The sequence below is a fragment of the Choloepus didactylus genome, chromosome 7, assembly GCF_015220235.1.
Source record: "Choloepus didactylus isolate mChoDid1 chromosome 7, mChoDid1.pri, whole genome shotgun sequence".
Taxonomy (NCBI): Eukaryota; Metazoa; Chordata; class Mammalia; order Pilosa; family Megalonychidae; genus Choloepus; species Choloepus didactylus.
In genome coordinates, this window is record NC_051313.1 from 12,023,930 (window position 1) to 12,048,024 (window position 24,095).

A 24,095-nucleotide genomic window follows, 5' to 3' on the forward strand; every position below is an offset into this window, starting at 1 on the left:
TACAATCATCCATGATATACAATCCACTGTCCACAGTATGATAACATAGTTATGCGTTCATCACCACAATCTATCTCTGAACATTTTCCTCACATCAGAAAGAACCAGAACAAGAATAGAAAATAAAAGTGAAAAAAGAACACCCAAATCATCCCCCCATCCCACCCCATTTATCCTTTAGTTTTTATTCCTCCACTCATCCATACACTAGATAAAGGGGGTGTGATCCACAAGGTCTTCACAATCACACTGTCACCCCTTGTAATCTACGTTATTATATAATTGCCTTCAGGAGTCCAGACTGCTGGGTTGGAGTTTGGTAGTTTCAGGTATTTACTTCTAGCTATTCCAATACATTAAAGCCTAAGAGGTATTATCTATATAGTGCATAAGAATGTCCACCAGAGTGACCTCTCGACTCCATTTGGAATCTCTCAGCCACTGAAACTATTTCGTCTCATTTTGCATCCCCCTTTTGGTCAAGAAGATACTCAGTCCCACGATGCCGGGTCCACATTCATCCCCAGGAGTCATACTCTGCGTTGCCAGGGAGATTTACACCCCTGGGAGTCGGGTCCCACGTAGAGGGGAGGGCAGCGAGTTCACCTGTTGAGATGGCTCAGTTAGAGAGAGAGAGGGCCACATCTGAGCAACAAAGAGGTACTCAGGGGGAGACTCTTAGGCACCATTACATATAACTGTAGACTCTCCTTTGTGGTAATAAGCCTCATAAGGGCAAGTCCCATGCTCGAGGGCTCAGCACATCAAACCGCCAGTCCCAATGTTTGTGACAACATCAACACCAGTCCAGGTGAGGATGTCCAACACATCCGCACCTTCTCCCTGATCCTTGGGGCTGGGGAGGGGGAGGCTGTAAATATATTTTTTATTATCTGCCCAGATTACTCTAGGATGTGTCACTATTTCACTCCAGCCTATACTAACCTACCGTATCTCACTTCCTATTCAAAGTTCCATGCAGTTGTGGTGTTTGAACAAATCGACTGTAGAGTTGTACCATTTAGAAAATTTAGATCCTGTACCAAATAGATATCTATTCCCTTGGTCTCATATGAAAGTTGAAGTTTTGAAACACAATCAGTTTCAACCTTTATCCTTTGGCCTGGCTTGCCCTGCTCTTAACCAGACCTGCTTCATTCATATCGCTAATTGAAGTCTGGTTTCTTTTTCAGCTTTTTTTTTTTTTTTGACAGTGACTGTATGCACTAATACTGACATTCATATCTGCCGAGCTCTAGCTCTGAGTTTCATGTGTCTCAGAGATATGCATTGTTCCAGACACCAATCAGGTTATACGCTAGGGGATCAGCATCTCAAAGTTTAGAGATAGGCCTTACAATTCAGGGATAAAGTTATCTGCTGTAAGAGCTTACAATCTAGGGACTATTACAATTATTATGTCCACGTTAGGCTATGTTCTAAGATTCAATTCTGAGTTTACACATTGTAGTTAGTCCATATTGGTGAGGCATCATCCCTCTCACCATGTTTTCTCCAACACTTTTACTCCGATATATATATTTTCCTACAATTTTATAGAGTTATATTCACATACCATACATTTATCCACAGTGTACAATCAGTTGTTCATGGTATCATCATAAAGTTGTACATTTATCACCACAATCAGCACTTGAACATACTGATTACTACAAGAAAAAAAATTTTTTTTTTTTAGCAATAAGAAAAAGTGATAAAAAGAAAAATAACATGTCATACAATACAATATACTACTAAGGACAGCAAATAACACCACTACCAAGAATCCCATATTACTCCCCTATATCCCCCTCTAATATACATTTAGCATTGGCATATTGCCTTTGTTACATTTAATGGAGGTATATTACAATGTTACTGTTGACCATAGACTCCAGTTTGCTTTGATTATGTTTTTTCCTGAATACCATCCCTTTTTCAAATTTCTACATGGTTGACATTCATTTGCTTTCCCACATGCAAAAACGTTTTTATATTTGTATATTTAGTAACAGTCATTGGCCACTCCAGTTTTTGCCACGTTATACAGTCCCAGTCTTTATCATCTATCTTTACCTCTGGTGTCATACATTCTCCTATCCCACCTCTTTCAGCTTTACTCACAGACATCTTTGTTCAGTGTATTTACAATACCATGCTACCATCACACAGTATTATGCTATCTATTTCTGGATCTATGCAATCAATCCTAAACATTCTGTAGTCCTTCAGCATCAAATGGCTGATCTCTGCCCTCTTTCTATCTCCTGGTCGCCTGTGTTGTCAGCTTTTAACTCCCAAAGTTTGTTCATTAATGTCTGTTCATATTAGTGAGACCATACAGAATCTGTCCTTTTGTTTCTGCCTAACTTCACTCAACATAATGTCCTCAAGGTTCATCCACATTATTACATGATCCATGTCTTTGTTCTGTCTTACAGCTGCATAATATTCCATCATGTGTATATACCACAGTTTGCTTATCCACTCGTCCTTTGATGGACATTTGGGCTGTTTCCATCTCTTGACAATTGTGAATAATGCTGTAATAAACATTGGTTTACAAATGTCTGTTTGTGTCTTAAGTTTCAGTTCCTCTGAGTATATACCCAGGAATGAAATAGCTGGGTCATATGGCAAATCTATATTTAGCTTCCTGAGGAACCTCCATACTGTCTTCCAGAGTGGTTGCACCATTCTACATTCCCACCAACAATGAATAAGTGTGCCTCTTTCTCCACATCCTCTCCAGCACTTGTGATTTTCTGTTTTTTGGATAATGGCCATTCTGGTAGGTGTGAGATGATATCTCATTGTGGTTTTGATTTGCATTTCCTTAATAGCCAGTGAAGTTGAGCATTTTTTCATATGCTTTTGAGCCATTTGTATTTCCTCTTCAGAAAAATATCTGTTCATGTCTTTTGCCCATTTTTTAATTGGATTGTTTGTCTTTCTGTTATTGAGATGCAGGATTCTTTTATATATTCGGGATATTAAACCCTTATCTGATTTGTGGTTTCCAAATATCATCTCCCATTGTGTAGGTTGCCTTTTTACTTTTCTGACAAAGTCCTTTGATGTACAAAAGTGTTTAATTTTGAGGAGATCCCATTTGTCTATTTGTTCTTTGGTAGCTCGTGCCTTGGGTGTGAGGTCCAAGAAACCACCTCCTTTCACAAGATCTTTAAGATATTGCCCTACATTTTCTTTTAAGAGTTTTATGGTCTTGGTGCTAATGTTTAGGTCTTTGATCCACTTTGAGTTAATTTTGGTATAAGGTATGAGATGGACATCCTCTTTCATTCTTTTGGAAATGTATATCCAGTTCTCCAAATACCATTTATTGAACAGGCTGCTCTTTCCCAGTTACTATGGCTTCACTGCCTTATCAAAGATCAGTTGTCCATAGATGTAAGGGTCTACTTCTGAACACTCAATTCGATTCCATTGATCAGTATATCTGTCCTTATGCCAGTACCATGCTGTTTTGAGCACTGTAGCTTTGTAATATGCTTCAAAGTCAGGTAGTGTGAGACCTCCCACTTCATTCCTCTTTCTCAAGACATTTTTGGCTATTCGGGGCACCTTGCCCTTCCAAATAAATTTAGTTATTGTTTTTTCTATTTCTGTAAAGTAAGTTGCTTGGATCTGAATTGGTATTGCATTGAATCTATAAATCAGTTTAGGTAAAATTGCCATCTTAACTATATTTAGTCTTCCAATCCATGAACATGGTATGTTCTTCCATTTTTTCATGTCTTGTTCAATTTCTTTTAGCAGTTTCTTATAGTTTTCTATGTAAAGGTCTTTTGTGTCCTTGGTTAAGTTTATTCCTAAATACTTGATTCTTTTGGTTGCTATTGTAAATGGGATTTTTTTCTTGATTTCCTCCTCTTGTTGCACATTACTTGTGTATAGGAACACTACAGATTTTTGCGTGTTGATCTTGTAGCCTGCTACTTTGCTGTATTCATTGACTAGTTCTAGTAGCTTTGCTGTAGATTTTTCTGGATTTCCTACATATAGAATCATGTCATCTGCAAATAGTGAAAGTTTTACTTTTTCCTCTCCAATTTGGATGCCTTTTATTTCTTTTTCTTGCCTAATTGCTCTAGCTAGAACTTCCAGCACAATGTTGAATAACAATGGTGATAGTGGGCATCCCTGTCTTGTTCCTGATCTTAGAGGAAAAGCTTTCAGTCTCTCCCCATTGAGTGTGATGTTAGCTGTGGGTTTTTCATATATTGCCTTTATCATATTGAAAAAATTCCCTTCTATTCCTATCCTTTGAAGTGTTTTCATCAGGAAAGGATGGTGAATTTTGTCAAATGCCTTTTCTGCATCAATCAAGATGATCATGTGGTTCTTCTGCTTTGATTTATTGATGTGGTGTATTACATTAATTGATTTTCTTGTGTTGAAGCAGCCTTGCATACCTGGAATAAATCCCACCTGGTCGTGGTGTATAATTCTTTTAATGTGCTGCTGGATTCGATTTGCGAGTATTTTGTTGAGGATTTTTGTGTCTATATTCATTAAAGAAATTGGTCTATAATTTTCTTTTTTTGTAGTATCTTTGCCTGGTTGTGGTATTAGGGTAATGATGGCTTCATAGAAAGAGCTAGCTTTCCCTCTTCTTCAATTTTTTTGAAGAGATTGAGCAGGATTGGTACTAATTCGTTCTTGAATGCTTGGTAGAATTCACATGTGAAACCATCTGGTCCTGGGCTTTTTCTTTTTGGAAGCTTTTTGATGACTGACTCAATCTCTTTACTTGTGATTGGTTTGTTGAGGTCATCTATTTCTCCTTGAGTTAATGTTGGTTGTTTATGCTTTTCTAGGAAGTTGTCCATTTCATCTAAGTTGTCTAGTTTATTAGCATATAGTTGCTCATAGTATCTTCTCATTATCTCCTTAATTTCTGCAGGGTCGGTAGTTATATTTCCTTTCCCATTTCTGTTTGCATTTATTTGCATCTGCTCTCTCTCTTTTTTTGTTAGCCTAGCCAGTGGTCCATTGATTTTACTGATTTTCTCAAAGAACCAACTTCTGGTTTTGTTGATTCTCTCTATTGTCTTCCTGTTCTTCAATTTTTGCTCTCTCTTCTCTTTTAATATAGGCATTTAGGGCAATAAATTTCCCTCTCCGCACCGCCTTTGCTGCATCCCATAAGTTTTGATAAGTTGTGTTTTCATTGTCATTTGCCTTGAGGTATTTACTAATTTCTCTTGTAGTTTCTTCCTTTACCCACTGGTTTTCCAAGAGGGTGTTGTTTAGCCTCCATATGTTTGTGAATTTTATGACCTTGTCCCTTTTATTTATTTCCAACTTCATTCCATTGTGGTCTGAGAAAGTTTTTTGTATAACATCAATATTTTTAAATTTGTTGAGACTTGCTTTGTGACCCAACATGTGGTCTATCCTAGAGAATGTTCCATGAGCACTTGAGAAAAAAGTGTATCCTGCTGTTCTTGGATGTAGTGTTCTATAAATGTCTGTCAAGTCTAGTTCATTTATCATACAATTCAACATCTCTGTTTCTTTAGTGATCCTCTGTCTAGATGTTCTATCCATTGATGAGAGTGGTGTATTGAAGTCTCCAACTATTATTGTAGAGGTATCTATTTCTCCTTTCAGTGATCGCAGTGTTTGCCTCATGAATTTTGGGGCATTCTGGTTTGGTGCTTAAAGATTTATGACTGTTATGTTTTCTTGATGAATTGACCCTTTTATTAATATACAGTGTCCTTCTTTGTCTCTTTTGTTTTGTTTTGAAGTCTAACTTGTCTGATATTAATATAGCTACTCCCACTTTTTTTTGGTTGTTGTTTGCATGAAATATCTTTTTCCAACCTTTCACTTTCAGTCTATGTTTGTCCTTGTGTATAAAGTGAGTTTCTTGTAGACAGCATATAGATGGGTCCTGTTTTTTAATCCATTCTGCCAGAATGTGTCTTTTTATTGGAGAGTTTAATCCATTTACATTTAGTGTTATTACTGTAAGGGCAGTACTTTCTACTACCATTTTGTTTTTTGGAATTTATATGTCATATCTTATTTTTTCCTCTCCTTTTACCTTTCCTGATAATCTTCATTTCTGCACTCTTCTCCAACTCTCTCTCTCCTGTCTTTTCCTATCAGCCTGTAGCACTCCCTTTAGTATTTCTTGTAGTGCCGGTCTCTTATTCACAAACTCTCTCAGTGTCTGTTTGTCTGAAAATGTTTTAATCTCTCCCTCATTTTTGAAGGAAAGTTTTGCTGGATATAGAATTCTTGGTTGGCAGTTTTTCTCTTTCAGTATCTTAAATATATCATGCCACTGTCTTCTTGCCTCCATGGTTTCTGTAGAGAAATCTGTACATAGTCTTATTGACCTTCCCTTGTATGTGATGGATTGCTTTTCTCTTGCTGCTTTCAGAATCCTCTCTTTGTCTTTGACATTGGACAATCTGACCAATAAGTGCCTTGGAGTAGGTCTATTGGGATCTATTCTATTTGGGGTACGTTGTACTTCTTGAATCTCTAATTTTCTGTCTTTTATAAGAGTTGGGAAATTTTCAGTGAATATGTCTTCTATTACTCTTTCTGCCCCTTTTCCCCTCTCTTCTCCTTCTGGGATACCCATAACACGTATATTTGTGCATTTCATGTTGTCACTCAGCTCCCTAAGACCCTGCTCATATTTTTCCATTTTTTTCACCATCTGTTCTTTTGTGTGTATGAATTCGAATGACCTGTCTTCCAGTTCACTGATCCTTTCTTCTGCCTGTTCAAATCTACTATTGTGTCCCTCCATTGTGTTTTTCATCTCCATTGTGGCCTTCATTCCCATGAGTTCTGCCATTTGTTTTTTTAAGTTATGAATTCTTCTTTATGGTCAGCCAGTGTCTTCTTTATATCCTTCAGCTCTTTTGCTGTATCTTCCTTCATTTCATCAAATTTATTTAGCGTTAGTTGCCTCCACTCCTGTGTCTCAGCTGAGCTATTAGTTTGTTCCTTTGGCTGGTCCATGTTTTCGTGTTTCCTGGTACGGCTTGTTATCTTAAGTTGTCTAGGCATCTGATTTTCTTGATTAGTTTATTTTGGAGCTTGTTTTCTGTCTTTTACCTAGTGGTTTTCTTGTTGGTTGGCTTTGTTCTCTGGCCTCTGCTATTCAGTTCAACTTATTCTAGACCTCTAACTTATGTTCTATTTAGTTGATCAGAATTTTTCCCCTCTTGTTTTTTCTGTTTCTTGCTCTGCCCCTATGTAACTTTTTTGTGAGTGGGTCTCCTCAGATATGCTCGACCCTAGTCAGATTTTCCCAGTCTAGTGAGGCCCAGGTCTCATTGGGAGGGTATGGAGTTTTCCTGAGAATGAGACCCTCCTATGAGGCCTTTAGAATTGGTGCTTTTCCTCTCCTGTCCAGCAGGTGGCGCTGGCCAGCCCACAGCTCCCCCACCAGTGTAAGGAGGTATGGAGCCTTTAGTTCTCCTGGTGACTCTGATCCTGTCAGGGGCGTGGCTGACTGAAGCCCGAATCTGAATTCCAGCCCCTGGGGTCTGAATTCCCAGAAGGAGGACTGCCAGTTGAGCTGGACCTCCCTCCACTCTCCCAATCCTCAGAACTCCAGTTGTCTCTCAGGGGCACTATTCGCTTCTCCTCTCTCCTCTTTGGGGCCTCTCCAGGTAGATTCCTTGGTCAGCCTGAGTTGCCAATTAAAGACAGGGGTGGAGGCCTTCAGTAGTGAATACGGAATTCAAAGACACTGTGGGTACTCTGTCTCCCCCAAGCCCAGCCTAGTCCCTCAACCTGGGCTTTCCGATAGAAAATAACCACATATATTACTTTTAGATTTAAAAAAAAAAAAGTGGAAAAGAAATCAAGAAAAAGAAAAAAGGAAAAAAAAAAAAAAGAGTCTCTTTTAAAAGTCTTTCCCAGCCTGGAAGTTTTGTCAGTGTCAGCATAGAGCATTTAAAGATATGCTTTGGGCTATTGTCTGATAATTACTCTCCAACTGCTTCAGTTCCACCCCTGCTGGGGGCTATTGAAATGCAAAAAGATAAGGGATCAGTGAGAAGCCAGAAGGGACAAAATGTAGGGGGAAAAAAAATGGCTTTTTTGGAGTCTGGGAATGGCTGCCCGCTTTTACGTGCCCCCACTTGTCAGAGCCCACCCCAGCTCCCAAAGTTAGTTAATTAATTTGTTAATTAATTCTGCAATTGAGGCTGGGTTGAGCCTCCCTTCTTGCCCTCAGCAGATTGCTGTTTTTTGGTCCCCCCCTCCCCCCCCCCCCTGCTTTCAGGGAGCCGGCAGCAAGCCAGTCTGTGAGGTCTGGGTGGGGAGGGGCGCCAGACCCCTGGTCCGGGGAACTTACAATGTTCGCTGCAATCTCAGCTTTTCCTCCAATTCCAAACTTGTGTCCAGTGTGTGACTGGTTACTGGAGACCCCGAAAACACTGTTTCATATAGTTCTTGGGCAATTGCCAGCTGCTCTAGGGGAGAGACGAAATTCTGCTCCTCACCACTCCGCCATCTTGCCCCTCATCTTCACATACTTTTATAGCCCTTTGAAGTAGTTGTTTTAAAAGCACTAATTGCAATAGCCAGGCCAAACCTATGGTGCCCTATCATGCGTTTCTGACTTGAGAGCTGTAAAGGCCCAGGGCCTGGCAATGAAGGAGGGCCCTGAGCCAGGGAACATGCCTACGACTCAGCACACGGAGAAAACACTCCATTTGCCGGGAGATCATGAGCACCCATGGCCTTTTCTGTCTTGGTGCACTAAGATCCCACAGGGGAGGGATGGTAGTTAGCAGGTTGAGACCCTCATCCTGGGAATTCTCAGGACCATGCAACAGGACTCCTTGGGAGGACCGATGGCATTCAAACAAGTAACCTTAGCCCTAGCATTCAAAATCCAACATAATCTTGCCTAAAACCTCATTTTTCCTTAAGTAGTTCTCAAATCTCATTTTGTATCAGAATCACCTGGTGGGTTTGTCAAAACAAAGATTGCCAGGCTCCATCCCCAGACTTTCTGCTTCAGTGGTTCTGGGGTGGCCCTGAGATTTTGCATTTTGACACATTTTCAGGTGGTCCTGATGCTGCTGGCCTACGGAGCAGATTTTCATTAAATCATAATTAAATTTAGATGGCTGATCTAAGGGAAAAAGTGAATTCCTAAGCTTCCATTTTACCACACAGCTCTTTCTTATTCTGTCTCTGCCATCCTATTGCTGTCTTCATTTCAGGGAGATCACTCTTCTGCCTCCTGGCACCTGCTCCTTCAACATTCTCTCTCCAGAGCTTTACCCGCTGTTGACTTATTTTCCAACCCCTGACCTTCCTCTTGGGTTTCCTGTTGTCTAGTTGGCATTGTCCTTACTGCCTGTGTACCTCCCTGTACAATTACCTGCTAATGGCCTCTGAGTGTGGTGAGAATCCACCCAGCCCTGCTGACCAGGTGGTGGTTGGCTCTGAAAGTTTGAACTTCAAAACTTCCTTGTTGCAAATATTTACTGATTACTGACTACATTTAAGACACTCTAAAGGACACAAAAGTGCTTAACCCTTGAACTCAACTTACATAAAGACTGTCAGATGTGACAAATACTCAAATGACTAAAGACAAAGTGTTTTAATCACACATTCCACGTGTGCGGTGCTCAGGTGGCCTCCCTTAGGAGGATCATTGCCTTTGTTTTATAAAGAAGGAAACCGTTGCCATTCAGAAGGACGATACATAGAATTATGGGGTTTTCAAGTTGAAAAAGCATATGTTACTCTCGCTTGCTGGTCTTTTTTAAAAACTAAACTTTTTAAACTTTGTAAAGAGCAGTCATACCCAGATTGTTTTTCCGTGTATAACTGTTAAGCCCCTGCTAGTACTAAGTACCATGCTAGAACTTTATATAAGCCCATAAAGGAGATCAGGAAGTTGTGAAAGAGATAGAAACAGCAGGAGAAAGTTGTATTACCCAAATTATAGTGTAGTCAATGGAAAAGAATGGTCAGCAATGCTGGATTCCTCAGGAGTAAATTCACCTCACAGTCAGAAAGCTGGACATGGGAACCAAAGATTCTGTTGCAGTCCATCAGAGCCACCTCATTATCTAAACACCTAAATATACCAGAAATAGGGTTAGGAGCTGTTGCACACAACCCACTGAACAGCCTTAGTTCAAGGAGGCAAAATTTATTGGTGTCCAATTAAACCAATAGATCTCATTTAAGGGAAGTATTCTGATTTGTTAATGCTGCCATTATGCAAAATATTAGAAATGGACTGGATTTTATAAAGGGGGTTTATTTGGTTACAGAGTTACAGTCTGAAGGCCACGAAAGCATCCAAATGAAGGCATCAACACAAGTATACATTCACTGAAGGAAGGCCATTGGCATCTGGAAAACCTTTGTTAGGTGGGAAGGCACATGGCTGGCATCTGCTGATCTCAGGTTGTGTTCCTCCTCCACTCTCAGCTCCTGTACATTCTTCAAAGTGTATCTCTTGGCTGCAGCTGCTCTGAGTTCCTTCTGTTTGTCAGCTCTTTTGTATGGCCCCAGTGATTTAATTAAAACCCACCCTGAATGAGTGGGGTATAACACCTCCATGGAAATTATCCAATCAAAAGTCTTGCCCACAGTTGATTGAGTCACATCTCCATGGGAATAATCAATAGGTTCCAACCTAATCAACACTAACATGTCTGCCCAAAAGATTACATCAAAGAACATGACGTTTTGGGAGACATAATACATCCAAACCAGCACAGGAGGACAGCATTAAAAAAATTATGTGCTGCTAATATTAATGGAGGAAGTAAGCAAAGGCAAAGCATGTTTGAAAGTGGTTTGCTCTAAAAACAAAACAAAACAAAAAAACAACAAAAAAATATTAGATATGTTAGATTGCTTTTTCAATAAAATAGAAGAAATTAGGCCTCATTTAAAGAAGAGGTGAAAAGACAATCTGAGGTTTTGATTTAAAAAGACATTTGGCTGAGATAGAAAGAATTTAATTAAATTAAAAAGGCAAGCTTGAATAGAATTCCACACTGCAAATGGTAAAAGGGAAAAATGACCCTGCAAAGTGTGGATTAGAGAACTCTTAAGAATGCAGGAAAAGAAAGAGTGGGAACAATGATAACCGGAAGAATGTGGTTCTAGTGTCCCATGGTGTGGATGCAGGCACAGGCTCCACCTGGGCCAGCTTTGGACTCTGGATAAGTTAATTCATCTTTAAATCGGGGATTATGGTATTTTTTATCAGGTTTTTGAGATTCAATGAGATCCTGAAAATAAAGCTTAACAGAGTATCTGATACATAGTACCACTGATAAATTTTAGTCATTTTTATCAATAATGAGAGAAAAGATGACTATGGGAGATAGATGATACATATGTGTGATCAGTGTTGCTTAAGAAGAGGCCAAAACATGTGAAAAGATATCATAAAGATCAAATAGAAAAGCCTTCCTGTGCTAAACCCCCAAACCTACAAAACAGAAATATCCATTGCCAGGCCAGTTAATGAAAAGGCACCAACACCTTAGAAATATCCTAGTGGCATAGGTACATTCCAAAGATATTTTTAAAAAGAACCCTCCAGGTATACTGGTAGAAAACCTGCTTATCCATGTAGGAATTGAGTTACCTTTGGGCTTCTCCACAGCTTTAAGTGCCAGGTGAAAGAAGAAAGCCAGTTCTTGTCTTACCAGATAGGAAAACGTTTTCTAGAGCTCAGACTATGCAAATAATGTGATACGGGTGTAAGGAGAGAGAGAAATCACTGGGGAGAGGAAGAGTCGTTCATCGTATGGAGCTAGGAAAACTAGTTAACTGTGAATTAACTGAAAAATACAATCACATGAATCATGGTTCATGTCATACTCCAGAATCATATCCTAATTTACTAAGGAATTAAGTATGAAAATAAGAGTCTTTTTAAAAACCTAGGATAATATATAGGTAAATATTTCTTTTCTGTGAATGGAAAAAGGACTTGCTAATCATAAAATCAGTGAGAACAATCCTCCCCCCCAAATATTGATACTCTATCAACATACAAATTTCAAATTCCTCTTTACGACAAACACCGACCCAGGAAAACATTTACATGAAATATATTCCACAGCATCCTTAATCTGTCAAAAAAAAAAAAAATACTTGAAGAGTAAAGAAAAGAGTGAGACTCTAACAGAGAAATGAATAAAAGAGATAAACTTGCACTTTCAAAATGAGGAGATACAAATGCTCAGTAAACATATTTTAAAAGTTCCATCTCGTGACTAAGAAAAATGCCACAGAAACTTCATTTATTGTACATAAAACTGGAAAATAGAAAATGAAAATGAAAATGATGAGGATGTGCTTTGTTAAAGGTGTTGTGGGATTCTGTTAGTGGTGAATGACTACAAAATCCCAACTATGCATGGTGACATGGATTGAGAAGCTCAGGCATCCTGAGAAGTATATGAACTCTTTAATCAGAATAGTCATGATAGATAGGATGAACCCATGGGACCTGAATAGACACCTTCACTGTTGTCTTCTCACCACCAGCAGAGTGCCTGGCCCTGCACACGTTCCGCCTTCCCTCCTCCCTTGATGAAAATCTTGACTGGCTTTAACCCCAAACCTATGTGGAACTACAGAGGGACAGCTTCGGTTCTGACTACACTCTCTTCCTGTCTCCGTTTCTTTTCTTTCTGTATAAAGATAGGGGAGCTAAGGGTGAACCAGATTGCAGATCTCCCTTAGGCTCTAGGTTTAGTTTCACTTGGAATATGGGGGAAAATAATTTGTATTTCTCAGTATAAATTTTAGAAGATATGACTAAAAATTAATATTTATTTCAACATGTTCATTTTTTATATTTTAACATCTTTAATAAAATTGAATAGTGCATGGTGGTCCAGATTTTAAAAGGAAGTCTGAATAGAGTGTTTTAAGAGTGTAAAGAAAAAAAAGATATTTCTTTACTAGGAAGAAAATAAAAGAATTGTTCCTTATCTGTCATTTTGCGTAGGAAATAGCTTCAGCTGCAGACATAAGAGCAACTCACAGGTAGATTATAAAAACAACTTTCCTGCATTCTATCAGTCTCTGCACTGTAAAATTTAACACCCTGGAACCACCTTAGTATGGTAGCTTTTCTCTGATATCATCTTGGATAACTGTCACCCTCAGAGAAATGAAAGGAAAAGGACAAAAGAAAGTGGATGTAAAAAAATTAATAAAATCATAAAATACTTTTTAAAGGTTGAAACCAAAGTCAAGGAGAAGTAAAAATTGATAATTATAAGAGCAAAAAATTTCTCTCAGAATCATTAATTTATTTATATTTTAGTAAAAATCTTTCCTTTTTAAAATTGCTGTTTAGAGAATATCTTTGCTTTGGGATTGAGGAAGATGGAGGCTGCCTCTGGAAATCAAAGCTTTGGCCATTTGCTCTAGTTTCCAAAAATTAATTTTGTTGAGTTGAGAGAATTCTCCGATTTTTTTTTTCCAGCTGCTATCTGCAATGTATTTTCTTCCAAAATATATATAGTAGGTATAGGAATAAAAACAAAATGTTCCCTCTATTTCCCTGGAGCTCCATTTGTTTTACATTTTACAGCACTGAGGATGGTTGGCTCTCCACTCACAAGCCTTTTCTCTTTTTCATGGAATTGTATTTCAGTAGATACCAACTTATTTTCTTTATATTGTTTTTACTTAATCTTTGGAAGATGGTGATATTGCAGGAGTGTTCTAGTTTGCTAATGCTGCCAGGATGCAGAACACCAGAAATGGATTGGCTTTTATAAAAGGGGGTTTATTTGGTTACAGAGTTACAGTCTTAAGGCCATAAAGTGTCCATCAACAAAGGGTACCTTCGCTGGAGGATGGCCAATGGTGTCTGGAAAATCTCTGTTAGCTGGGAAGGCACATGGCTGGCATCTGCTCCAAAGTTCTGGTTTCAAAATGGCTTTCTCCCAGGACGTTCCTGTCTAGGCTGCAATTCCTCAAAAATGTCACTCTTAGTTGCTCTTGGGGTGTTTTGTCCTCTCTTAGCTTCTCTGGAGTAAAAGTCTGCTTTCAGCAGCCATCTTCAAACAGTCTCTCATCTGCAGCTACCCTCTCAGCTTCTGTGCGTTCTTCAGAGTGTCCCTCTTGGCTATAGCTCCTCTTCAAAATGTCACTCACAGCTCCACTGAGTCCCTTCTGTTTGTCAGCTCATTTATATGGCTCCAGTGATTTAATTTAGACCCACCCTGAATGGGTGGGGTAACACCTCCATGGAAATTATCCAATCAGAGTCATCACCCACAGTTGGGTGGGATGCATCTCCACAGAAAGACTCAAAGAATTACAGTCAAATCAACAGTGATACATCTGCCCACACAAGATTACATCAAAGAAAATGGTGTTTGGGGGGACATAATACATTCAAACCAGCACAAGGAGATAGTTTTTTTTGTTGTTGTTGTTACCACAATAGGAATTTTTTTTCCTAATAAAATGCAGTAGTAGTTTAGTGTGTGACTATTTTTTGAATTGCTTAATACATTCAGTTCAACAGGAATTTATTAAATATTTACTTTTTAATGAGTAAAGGATACAAAGTAGATCGTTCCCTTTCTTGAAGTCTTTACCATTCAGTCCTAGGATAAGTCATTTTATCATTTCATATTTAGCCAACTTGACTATTGCTACTACAGGGATACCTAAAATGCAAACTGCACCCCGGGTAAGACCTCACGGGTGTGCAGTATCTTGAGAGCATTGACACAGGTAATTCTGGGATCTTAGCAGCTCATCCAGAGTTGCTCACCTATTAAAAGTAATCAGCCCTATAAAAAGTTGCTTTATAAACCAGAATCCCTTAAAAAACATAACAGAAAGTATACCTGTCCAGCCACCTGAACATTCAAGACCACTCTCTCTCTCTAAAATTAACCTGAAGCTCAAGTTAGTGATCACAGAGTCGATTGTTAAGTAGTCATACCAGTAGGGATTCGATGGGTTTGAGAACTGTTTTATGCCAGTTTTGGAAAAAGGTAGATTAATTTTCTCTACCTCTCCCCATACCCAGGAGATTACACCTTTTAGTGATTAGTGATAATAAGCATGTGTTTAATTATTAGTAAGAACCGACATGATGTATTTCTAGTACGGTGCTAAGTGCTTTACATGTTTCATTGTATTTAATCCTCAAAGCCACCCCTTAGGGTATATTCTAGTATTATCCCCATTTCAGAAGGGGATGCTGAGGCTTACAGCGGTTCAGGCACATCCTCAGGGTCACACAGCTCATAAGGGTGTGGTCCTTGCCACAGGGGCTTGTACTTTCTCCTTCTAGTGATTGAATTACCAGCATCCTTTAGACATGGTGTCTGCTCCTTAGAAATTTCTGGATAAAAAATTGACATTAAAAATTGAGATTCTTCATTTTCAGTTCTCTTTTTCCCTAAACTCCACATGGATTGATTGTTAACATTTTTCACTAATTCTGTAATAAGCTGGTGATCTAATTGTACCTGAGCACTTTTGGAGACTTCTTAGCAGCAAAACTTCAAATCGTTCATGATTCATTGAATTTCACTAGTTTCTCTTTCAAAAAATGGTCTTTTCTTGGCTTTGTCCCGTGAATTTTAGGCAGTTCTACTCTGTGGCTCATTCAATACTCATCATATACTTTACTGTTTGGTAGTGCTTATTATTTCATTTCTTCTGAAATAAAATATTAACATGGGCATTGTAAGATGGGTACTTCTGTAATTTATAGAGATAATTAGGGACTGCATTTAATTCAGGGTGTATCTTTTTGACCTCATAGTTTTCTGGTATAGAATGTTTTTGTTCAGGTGAAGTTTATCGAGGAGACCAGTTTTTCTTTAATTTACACTCTTTCCAGCCTGTTAAAAACAAAGCAGAGTGACAACTGCAGGATGATGGAAAAATAAACTCTCCCAAGTATTGATTTGGTTTATTAGAAGATTAACGTCTGATTGTGTTGAAAAGAGTTGATATTTTATTTGAATGAAATTTTAAATATTCCTTTATTTTATTGTCTTGTATTTCTTTCAGGACGTGATTCGAGCCTGTGCTGCAAAAGTAAGTCATTTTGGAACTATAGTTTTCACTGTGATGCACCAAAGCACTGGAATAGGTTTTAATAGAACATTAACAGAAATTAATCTATGTGCTTTCCTTTTCTGAATTTGGATATAACCAGGAGTTATAATACTGGAAACTGAGAATTCAGTTAGGGTGAATATTTAGCAAGTAGCTTCACATTTTTGAAGATTTAAGAATACTAAGTGATTGGGATGTATTTTCAGTAAATTACCAGCAAGGTTGCTTGATTTTCTGAGAAAAAAATTATATGAAAATATGCACAAGACACCAGTACAGTTCCCATGGGTGTTTGCTGATTAAGTTGTGTAATCGTTGGCATGCATGCAGGCTGGCATACATAGGAAGCAGTACTGTCTTGTGGTGACAGTACTCTTTATCACTCACAGAAGTCGTCCACACTTCTTGTCCCATTGAACTGTTCAACAGTCCCAAGAGACAGACTAGATACCGTGGTTATTCCAGCTTTAGAAAGGAAGAAACTGAGGCTTATGGAGGTTAGGTAATTTGTCAAAGGTCCCAAAGTTACTCTAAAAATGATACTATATAAAAGGCTCTTGATTATTAGATTAAACAATTTCAGTTAAATTGTATCTGAGATGATTTCAGGCACAGCAGCTTTCCTGCCTTTGCAAACAAGGTTGTTCCATGTGTAACCTTTACCTCAGTCATCAAGAAAATAAATTTTAACTTAGGAGTTGGAATGTCACTGTATTTGTTCTCCCTTCTTCTCTTCTGCCCACTCCCAACATTCAGTTGAGTAATTAGAGATTCATTCATCAAATGTTATTGAGATACATGTAATTTGTCATACTCTAATGAGATGATGGACACTCTCCATCAAGGAAGTCTAGTTGAGAGATATTGCTTAGCACTTGATAGATACTCAGTATTTCTTGAATGAAAGGATTATGCAGATAATTATTTAAATTATTATTATATGTGTCATAAAGTAGAAGAGCATGACATCCAGAAAGAAAAGAATTAGAAAGGTGTTAATACTTACAAAGACTGCTTTGTATAATGTCGATGCAGTGGAAGTATTTTCTTTAATCAGTAGGTGTCTACTACCATGTGACAGGCGCTTGAGATGCAGAAGTAAGTAGGCTCTTGTCCCTTTCCTCAAGGGACATCTTACAGGAGGAAACATCAGAAAACACTGGACTTACCCCATCACTGATCTGTCCAGTATCAGTCAGGACCCATCAGTTTTTACCTAATTATCACAAGTCAACAGGATATAGAATATAGACAAGGGGAAGGAAGATGGGGGAAAAAAGAGAACAAGCTATATTTTTACTTGTGCTGCAGATGTTCAGGAAACTTGTTCCTGATAGCGATGATTGGTATAGTGATTGTAGCTCCAGAATTACTAAATCTTCTTAAGTATGAATAGTATAGAAAAATGGAGACCAGAAAAGAGTTCGTTTTCTGACTAGCATTTCAGAACAAATATATTGCATACCCTCTTTTTGTAAATTGCCCTGAGGGTGAAGATTGCATCATTCATCTTTGTCTCCTCAGTAGTTAACAAAGGCTGAAACAATGTTCATTGAAAAAAGATGACATATTTGTATATTAATTGAGGTCTTGAAAGATTAACCTTGCTAGAGTCTTTAATTATTCTGCTTTAAAATAAAAACTTTGAGATATACTTCACCTACCATAAAATTCGCCCTTCTAACATATACATTTCACTGTTTTTAGTATATTCATTGAGTTGTGCACCTATCACCACTATCTGATTTTTGAACATTTTCAACACCCCATAAATAAACCCCATTACCCTTAGTAGTCATTGCTCATTCCTACTGCCTTCCCCCATCCCCACCTTCCCACCTAGCTTCTGGCAACCACTAATCTACTTTCTCTCTCTACTTTCTGTGTTTCCTGGATAGTTCATATATATATGGAATTATATAATATGTGGTCATTTGTAATTGGCTTCTTTTACTTAGAATAATGTTTTCAAGGTTCCTCCATGTTACAGCATGTATCATTACAACTTTAATTGCCAAATTACATACCATTACGTGGATATTCCATCTTTTGTTTATCTGTTCATCAGTGTATGAACATTTGGATTATTTCCACTTTTTAGCTATTAAGAATAATGCTGCTGTGAACATGTATGTAAAAGTTTTTATGTGGATATGTGTTTTCAGTTCTTTTGGTTATATACCCAGGAGTAGAATTGTTGGGTCATATGGTGACTCTGTATTTAACATTTTGAGGAACTGCCAAACTGTTTTTCAAAGTGGCTGCACCATTTTACAATCTCACTAGCAATGTATGAGGGTTCCAATTTCTGTTCCTTCTTGTCAACATTTGTTATTGTCTGGTTGTTGTTTTGTTGTTGTTTCTTTAGTTAGTAGATAGCTTAGTGGGTAGGAAGTGGTAGCTCATGGTTTTGATTTGCATTTTCCTAATGATTAATGATGATGAGCATCTTTTGGCATGCCATTTGTATTTCTTCTTTGGAGAAATAGCTGTTAAAATATTTTGCCTATTTTTTTTGTTTTGTTGTGTGTTCTAGTTTGCTAATGCTGCCGGAATGCAAAACACCAGAAATGGATCGGCTTTTATAAAGGGAGTTTATTTGGTTACAAAGTTACAGTCTTAAGGCCATAAAGTGTCCAAGGTAACATATCAGCAGTCGGGTACCTTCACTGGAGGATAGCCAATGGTGTCTGGAAAACCTGTTAGCTGGGAAGGCACGTGGCTGGTGTCTGCTCCAAAGTTCTGGTTTCAAAATCACTTTCTCCCAGGACGTTCCTCTCTAGGCTGCAGTTCCTCAAAAATGTCACTCTTAGTTGCACTTGGGGTATTTGTCCTCTCTTAGCTTCTCCAGAGCAAAAGTTTGCTTTCAACGGCTGTCTTCAAACTGTCTCTCATCTGCAGCTCCTGTGCTTTCTTCAAAGTGTTCCTCTTGGCTATAGCTCCTCTGCAAATGTTCACTCTCAGCTGCACTGAGTTCCTTCTGTTTGTCAGCTCATTTACATGGCTCCACTGATCAAGGCCCACCCTGAATGTGTGGGGCCATGCCTCCATGTAAATATCTCATCAGAGTTGGGGGGGACGCATTTCCATGCAAACAACCTAATCCAAACATTCGAACTTAATCCCCACTAATATGTTTGCCCCACAAGATTGCATCAAAGAATATGGCTTTCTCTGAGGGACATAATACATTCAAACCAGCACATTGTGTTTTTGTGTTTTTTAATTCAGTTTATTGAGATATATTCACATATCATACAGTCATCTGTGGTATACAATGAGCTTGCACGGTACCATCATATAGTTGTGCATTCATCACTCCAATCTCTTGTTTGAACATTTTCCTTGTACCAGAAAAAGCAAAAATAAGAATAAAAAAATGAAAGTAAAAAAGAACACCCAAATCATCCATCCCCCACCCCCACCCTAGTTTTCATTTAGTTTTGTCCTCATTTTTCTACTCATCCATCCATACACTGGATAAAGGAAGTATGATCCACAGGGCTTTCACAATCACACTGTCACCCCTGGTAAGCTACATTGCTATACAATCGTCTTCAAGAGTCAGGGCTACTGGGTTGCAGTTTGATAGCTTCAGGTATTTACTTCTAGCTATTCCAATGCGTTAAAACCTAAAAAGGGTTATCTATGTAGTACATAAGAATACCCACCAGAGTGACCACTTGGCTCCATTTGGAATCTTTCAGCCACTGAAACTTTATTTTGTTTCATTTCACGTCCCCCTTTTGGTCAAGAAGATGTTCTCAATCCCACGATGTCGGGTCCAGATTCATCCTCAGGAGTCAGAGATTTACACCCCTGGGAGTCATGTCCCATGTAGGGGGGAGGGCAGTGAGTTCACCTGCCAAGTTGGCTTAGCTAGAGAGACAGTTTGTCTGTTTTTTAAATTGGATTGTTTGTCTTTTTATTGTTCACTTGTAAGTTTCTTTATACATTCTGGAATCATCTCTCAGATGATTTGTCAATATTTTCTCCCTTTCTGTGTGTTGTCTTTTTAATTTTGTGGTGATGTACTTTGAAGCACAGAGTTTTTAATTTTGATGAAGTCCAGTTTTATCCTTTTTTTGTCACTTACGCTTTTGGTGTCATGTATTAGAAACTCAGCATTTTCTAATCCAAAGTCAAAAAGATTTACTCCTATGTTTTCTTCTAAAATTTTATAGTTTTAGCTCATATGTTTATGTCTGGGATTATTCTGAATAAATTTTGTATATGATGTAAGGTAGAGGTCCAACTTCATTCTATTTCATGTTGGACCAGCATCATTTGTTGAAAAGACTATTTTTCCCCCATTGAATTTTTGTTGAAAGTCTTTAATCTTAAAACCAGAATATATTTATGCAGGTTCTCATCTATTAGATTGAGGATAATAAATTCTGACCAGATGCTTGAGAAATGAGTTGTTTCTTCCCTAAATTCTGGCCAGCCTTCTATGTTGTTGAAGGCCCACTCATTTTTTCATTAATGTTTTTTAAACAAGTATGTATTGAATGCCTTCCAAGTATTTTTCTAGATGCTTCGGATATAACAGTGAACAAGAACATTTTATTGTAGGGAGACAGACAGTAAAGAAGTAAATAAATAAGATAATTCAGATAATAAGTGATGTGAAGAAAATAAAATAGGCCCATGGGACAAAGGATGACTGGATGGGAGGCTGTTCTCAAGAGGGTGATTGTGGAAGGCCTCTTTGAGGAGACCTTGACAAGGAGCCAGTCGTGTCCTACAGAAGCCCTAACCTCAGATGGAACTGGCATGTTCAAGGAGCAGAAACAAGACCTGGGCGTAGGAGAGGTGGTGCACAAGGGGAGCAGCATTCCTGAGAAGTTTGGAGAGGCAATCGGGCGGCAGGGTGTACAGGCCTTTTAATGGGCCCTGCAAGCCTGGTAAGGAGGCAGGATTTTATTGTAATGGAAGAGACAAGCACAGGAGGCCCTAAGCAAGGTAGAATATGACAATGGATTTTAGGGGAGGAGAATTTTCCCAGCAGATAAACCCATTAGAAGACTGTCAGGTTAGTCCAAGAAAGAAGAGTTGTCAACCTGGGCTAGGTTGGAGAGAATGAAGATACAGGAAGAGGACAGAGTTGGGATATGTTTTGAAGAAAGAGCCATCACGACTGGTGATGGAATGGATGTAGTGGAAATGAAGGAAAGAGAGCACTTGGGAATAACTTCTAGGATTTTGGTTTCAGCAATTGTATAGACACTGGTGGTGCCTTTTATTTTTTATTTTTTATTTTATTTTTTATTTTTTTTATCATCATTTTATTGAGATATATTCACATACCACGCAGTCATACAAAACAAATTGTACTTTCGATTGTTTACAGTACCATTACATAGTTGTACATTCATCACCTAAATCAATCCCTGACACCTTCATTAGCACACACACAAAAATAACAAGAATATTAATTAGAGTGAAAAAGAGCAATTGAAGTAAAAAAGAACACTAGGTACCTTTGTCTGTTTGTTTGCTTCCCCTACTTTTCTACACATCCATCCATAAACTAGACAAAGTGGAGTTTGGTCCTTATGGCATTCCCAATCCCACTGTCACCCCTCATAAGCTACATTTTTATACAACTGTCTTCGAGATTCATGGGTTCTGGGTTGTAGTTTAATAGTTTCAGGTATCCACCACCAGCTACCCCAATTCTTTAGAACCTAAAAAAGGTTGTCTAAAGTGTGCGTAAGAGTGCCCACCAAAGTGATCTCTCGGCTCGTTTTGGAATCTCTCTGCCACTGAAGCTTATTTCATTTCCTTTCACATCCCCCTTTTGGTCAAGAAGATGTTCTCCATCCCACGATGCCGGGTCTACATTCCTCCCCGGGAGTCATATTCCACGTTGCCAGGGAGATTCACTTCCCTGGGTGTCTGATCCCACGTAGGGGGGAGGGCAGTGATTTCACCTTTCAAGTTGGCTTAGCCAGAGAGAGAGGGCCACATCTGAGCAACAAAGAGGCATTCAGGAGGAGACTCTTAGGCACAAATACAGGGAGGCCTAGCCTCTCCTTTGCAGCAACCGTCTTCCCAAGGGTAAAACTTATGGCAGAGGGCTCAACCCATCAAACCACCAGTCCCCTATGTCTGTGGTCATGTTAGCAACCATGGAGGTGGGGTAGGCGAATACCCCTGCATTCTCCACAGGCTCCTCAAGGGGGCACTACATCTTTTTTTTTTTTTTTTCCTTGTTTGTCTTTTTTCTTTTTTCTTTTTTTTTTTTTTTAACTTTCCCTTCTTTTTTCAAATCAACTGTATGAAAAAAAAAGTTAAAAAGAAAACAAACATACAATAAAAGAACATTTCAAAGAGACCATAGCAAGGGAGTAAGAAAAAGACAACTAACCTAAGATAACTGCTTAACTTCCAACATGTTCCTACTTTACCCCAAGAAAGTTACATACTATAGCAACATTTCAGTGAACTTGTTCCTACTACATCCATCAGAAATTAACAGACCATAGTCATTTCTGGGCATCCCCAGAACGTTAAATAGCTTATCTGTTCTTCTTGGATTATTGTTCCCCCTTCCTTAATTGCTCTCTACTGCTAGTTCCCCTACATTCTACATTATAAACCATTTGTTTTACATTTTTCAAAGTTCACATTAGTGGTAGCATATAATATTTCTCTTTTTGTGCCTGACTTATTTCGCTCAGCATTATGTCTTCAAGGTTCATCCATTTTGTCATATGTTTCACCAGATCGTTCCTTCTTACTGCCGCGTAGTATTCCATCGTGTGTATATACCACATTTTATTTATCCACTCATCTGTTGAAGGACATTTGGGTTGTTTCCATCTCTTGGCAATTGTGAATAATGCTGCTATGAACATTGGCGTGCAGATATCTGTTCGTGTCACTGCTTTCCGATCTTCCGGGTATATACCGAGAAGTGCAATCGCTGGATCGAATGGTAGCTCTATATCTAGTTTTCTAAGGAACTGCCAGACTGACTTCCAGAGTGGCTGAACCATTATACAGTCCCACCAACAATGAATAAGAGTTCCAATTTCTCCACATCCCCTCCAGCATTTGTAGTTTCCTGTTTGTTTAATGGCAGCCATTCTAACCGGTGTTAGATGGTATCTCATTGTGGTCTTAATTTGCATCTCTCTAATAGCTAGTGAAGCTGAACATTTTTTCATGTGTTTCTTGGCCATTTGTATTTCCTCTTCAGAGAACTGTCTTTTCATATCTTTTGCCCATTTTATAATTGGGCTGTCTGTACTATTGTCATTGAGTTGTAGGATTTCTTTGTATATGCAAGATATCAGTCTTTTGTCAGATACATGGTTTCCAAAAATTTTTTCCCATTGAGTTGGCTGCCTCTTTACCTTTTTGAGAAATTCCTTTGAGGTGCAGAAACTTCTAAGCTTGAGGAGTTCCCATTTATCTATTTTCTCTTTTGTTGCTTGTGCTTTGGGTGTAAAGTCTAGGAAGTGGCCTCCTAATACAAGGTCTTGAAGATGTTTTCCTACATTATCTTCTAGGAGTTTTATGGTACTTTCTTTTATATTGAGATCTTTGGTCCATTTTGAGTTAATTTTTGTGTAGGGGGTGAGGTAGGGGTCCTCTTTCATTCTTTTGGATATGGATATCCAACTCTCCCAGCCCCATTTGTTGAAAAGACCATCATGGCTCAGTTCGGTGACTTTGGGGGCCTTATCAAAGATCAGTCGGCCATAGATCTGAGGGTCTATCTCTGAATTCTCAATTCGATTCCATTGATCTATATGTCTATCTTTGTGCCAGTACCATGCTGTTTTGGCAACTGTGGCTTTATAATAAGCTTCAAAGTCAGGGAGTGTAAGTCCTCCCACTTCGTTTTTCTTTTTTAGAGTGTCTTTAGCAATTCGAGGCATCTTCCCTTTCCAAATAAATTTGATAACTAGCTTTTCCAAGTCTGCAAAGTAGGTTGTTGGAATTTTGATTGGGATTGCATTGAATCTGTAGATGAGTTTGGG

At 38.6% G+C, this 24,095-nt stretch overlaps 1 protein-coding gene across 15 annotated transcripts in view; it reads left to right on the forward strand.

Moving 5' to 3' along the window:
- Positions 1–24,095, forward strand: part of AHI1 (Abelson helper integration site 1) — a 259,799-nt gene that overhangs the window by 104,840 nt on the left and 130,864 nt on the right. For all 15 annotated transcript variants that reach the window (XR_005217783.1, XM_037842195.1, XM_037842193.1 and 12 more), the window contains one exon: positions 16,054–16,080. Coding sequence is in view for 14 of the 15 variants with exons in the window: in XM_037842195.1 (XP_037698123.1) it covers positions 16,054–16,080 (27 nt within the window). In the remaining variant the exon portion in view is untranslated. The remainder of the gene's footprint in view (positions 1–16,053; positions 16,081–24,095) is intronic.